Source organism: Merops nubicus, unplaced genomic scaffold (assembly GCF_000691845.1).
Source record: "Merops nubicus isolate BGI_N331 unplaced genomic scaffold, ASM69184v1 scaffold16058, whole genome shotgun sequence".
NCBI lineage: Eukaryota > Metazoa > Chordata > Aves > Coraciiformes > Meropidae > Merops > Merops nubicus.
The window spans coordinates 7,264-10,508 of NW_008623784.1; the positions used below are offsets into that span (position 1 = coordinate 7,264).

At 44.6% G+C, this 3,245-nt stretch overlaps 1 protein-coding gene across 1 annotated transcript in view; it reads left to right on the forward strand.

Annotated features, from left to right (window-relative positions):
- Positions 1 to 1,312, forward strand: part of LOC103777633 (chromosome unknown open reading frame, human C12orf5) — a gene marked incomplete at its 5' end in the record, with an annotated part of 6,839 nt that extends 5,527 nt beyond the window's left edge. The window contains 2 exons of the mRNA XM_008945191.1: positions 306 to 416; positions 854 to 1,312. Coding sequence (XP_008943439.1) covers positions 306 to 416; positions 854 to 1,312 — 570 coding nt within the window. The remainder of the gene's footprint in view (positions 1 to 305; positions 417 to 853) is intronic.
- Positions 1,313 to 3,245: the final 1,933 nt, after the last annotated feature.

The window sequence follows — 3,245 nt, forward strand, 5'->3', positions numbered from 1 at the left end:
ATAATTCTCAAGGCAAAGGCCAGGCTGCAGGTAGGGTTTTGAATGTTAGTACTTTAAATAAGATACTGCTCTTAATGTATTTCTCTACCCAGCGTATATATACATTCTTATATATATACACACTGTATACATATACTTTCAACTTAAGTGGCTGATATTCCAGTACTGGGGAAGGAAGTACCTTTATAAGCTGTGAAAGGCAGTTAAGCCTGCACACTGCATTTAAGAACCCAAGGGAGAAGAGCAGGTAGGAGACGTGCTGCCTCACCTGGCTGAAGGTGCTGCTTGTGACCTGGCTCTTGCAGAAGTACGGGGTGGCAGAAGGAAGGCCTCTGGCTGACCTGAAGGCTATGGCAAAGGCTGCTGGGGAGCAGTGCCCTTCGTTCACGCCGTCGGGAGGAGAAACCCTGGATGAGGTGTGGTATTTATTTATTTACTTGTGCCCTGCTTCCTAAGCCCTTTTATCAGTGCAGATGCAGCTAGTGCGTACTAAGGAACATCTTATTGAAAGCTCAGCCCAACCAAGGGAAATTATTTTCTGAGCTAAATTGAGTGACCTGATTACAGTGGCTCCCAAGTAGGGGAGTCTGTTCAGAACTAAAATACTGACTTTGCGATTGACGGGAGTGACTCCTTGTGAAGCTGTCACTGGCAGAACGATGATGGCCATTACTCTCAACCCTGCCTTTGGAGGGCAGGGGTGTTTTTACAGCTTTCAGTAACTTGCCACTGATTTCTGAGACTTGTCTGTGATAAATGTTTGTCTTTTAACCGAGGTAGTTCTATCTGGGATCTGTGGCAGCTGAAGTCTGTTGCACACCTCACGCTGTACTCTTCTGGCCTTTCGTTCTAGGTGAGAGAACGCGCCAGGGATTTTTTTGAATTTCTGTGTCGGCTAGCTGTTGAACTGGAACAGAAAGAGCAGGACTCGCATGGTGCAGCAAGCAGAAGCTCAGGAACAGCTGAAGAACAGTTCGTTTTCCCTTGGACAAACCACTGCAGTGAAGCAGAACTGAGCTCTGATAACAGTGGAGCTTCTCAGACGTTAGATGCCAATATATTAGTGGTGAGCCACGGAGCCTACATGAGGAACTGGGTTGGTTATTTTGTTTCAGATCTCCACTGTACTTTACCAACAAATTTAACAAAGTCTCAGTTGTCTTCTGTCAGTCCCAATACAGGAGTTAGTCACTTCGTTATAAAACTTGAAAATGGAAATTTGTTAAAACCTGAAATCACATGTGTTTGTCTTAATCAAGACTCTCACTTAGTGGATGTAGGAGCTGAATGTGTAGCTTCAAAAGTGTTTTAGGAGTCTGTCTGAGGGAAGTGTTTTTAGATGCCATTGTATGAAGCTTGGGAAAGGTACCTGTAGTAATTAACTGAGGCTGACTGGAGTTACTGACACTCAACTGCAAACCTAGGACATGCAGCTGCTTGCCATCGTAAAATAACACACCTGGCACGGTCCTGGTGCCCCATACAAGGTGGCACTACAGAAACAGCACAAACGTTCTTTAGGAACAGGAGCATCATACTTCCAGTCACTTGCACGTCTGCTCCTGCAATGCATATTTTAAAAAACTTCATTAGCGCTCAATTATTTTGGTTATCTTCAGGTGGAAGAGGTGGGGAGGGGAGAGGAGCGTTACCTCAGGGGGAGGTATGCTGTCTTCTTGTTTCGTTATGAAGTGCTAGGCTGTAATATGGAACACAAAGGTTGTCTTAAAATAACCTTTTTGAATGCAATAGTATAACCTAGGACGGAGCACTGCCTCGTGGAGGGGGTTTGGTGCAGAGCCAGGGGACGTGTTCCTCGTGCTGGTAGTGAGCAGGTCCCCTCCCTGTGTGACCCGGGGCCGGTGCCGTCCCTGCCTCGCAGCAGTGTCCGCTCAGACGCTGTCCGCGTTGCCGGGACCTCTCTGGAAGAGCACTGGACACAAACCTGATTGAACTGGAAGCAGGACAGGGAGCCTGCTGTGCACATGGCTGAAATAAAGGGCTCTCTTCTGCTAAAGAGCTCGTGTCGATAAGCTGAGCTGTGCCTGGCTGGAACCCTGCTGCCGGCTGCGGCCGTGTGCTTGGTGGATGAGTATTTTTGCCTAGAATCAGGCAGGTTTGATGGCTTGATGGTTGGTTGTGGTTGCTGTTGTATCCCATTCTTTGCCCTCTGGGGTGTCCGTAGTGTCACTGTGTAAGATACCAGATATATGTTATTTATAATATCCACGTTTTTTTCTTCATTTGCATAATTTAAGCCCGTTCTAAAACAATAAATAAATACCTAAATAAAGAAGGCTCCTGAATAGAACTCCATTTTGTCTGTATTTCTTTTGAGGTGAAAATATTTGTTAATATTACTCTGTACAGCTTTACTTGGATCACATAACTTTTTTTTTTTTTTTCCCTGAAAAACTCAAAGCTGGTCTTTTTATTCTGAAAAAGAGACTTTTTTAGGACTGATCGGTCAGTGTTTCCTGACTCTTACCTAGAAGGGGGCGTTCTCTGGAAGAACCACTTCTCTTAAATTTCTTGCAACTGGACAAAATGAATTGTTTGACTGAAGTTTTAATTTCTTGTAATTCTTAAAACCCACGCTGTTCAGTAAACTTTAAACTTCCAAGCTTCTTTGCCTTGAAGCAGAAACTTAAATTCTGAGGAGGAAAAAGCGTTTGTTATTGTTTCCTTGAAGAGGTGGGTACCTATACTTAGCTGCAGCCCTACTACAAAACAGCAACGAGGTTACTTAACCTACTGACGTGACTGTTTTCAGTGGGAAAGTTCTCTTGATTCCTACCTGAACACAACACAAGATCTGCTTCTGTTCTCAGTCCTGTTTGTCCCATACTTCTAAAACGTAGAGGATGAAGTGGGAAGTGTTCAGGCCCATGGTGACCCAAGGTGGGCTCCTAAGGTAGCGCTCTCCAGAACCTGGAAATGCATCTAAGGGGCTTTACTTGCAGCAGGGATAGGTTATCTGGCAAATGGCCGTGAAACATCTGCTGCTGTGTCTGAAAGCTGGTCCACAGAGAGAAAAAATGGCTTAACTGATGTGTAAAAAAACATCCTAGCAACTGGTGTCAGCAAGGCCTGGTCTTCCAACCAGCAAAATAGTTCAGTGTTATTTAGAAGTAAAAATGTCTGAATTAAAATAGTCACAAGAAAATGTTTAGCAAATCAGATCATGGTTGGTTTATTTTTGGGGGAGTGGGGTGTAGAGGGGTGTGGTTGTGTGAGTGTTTTTG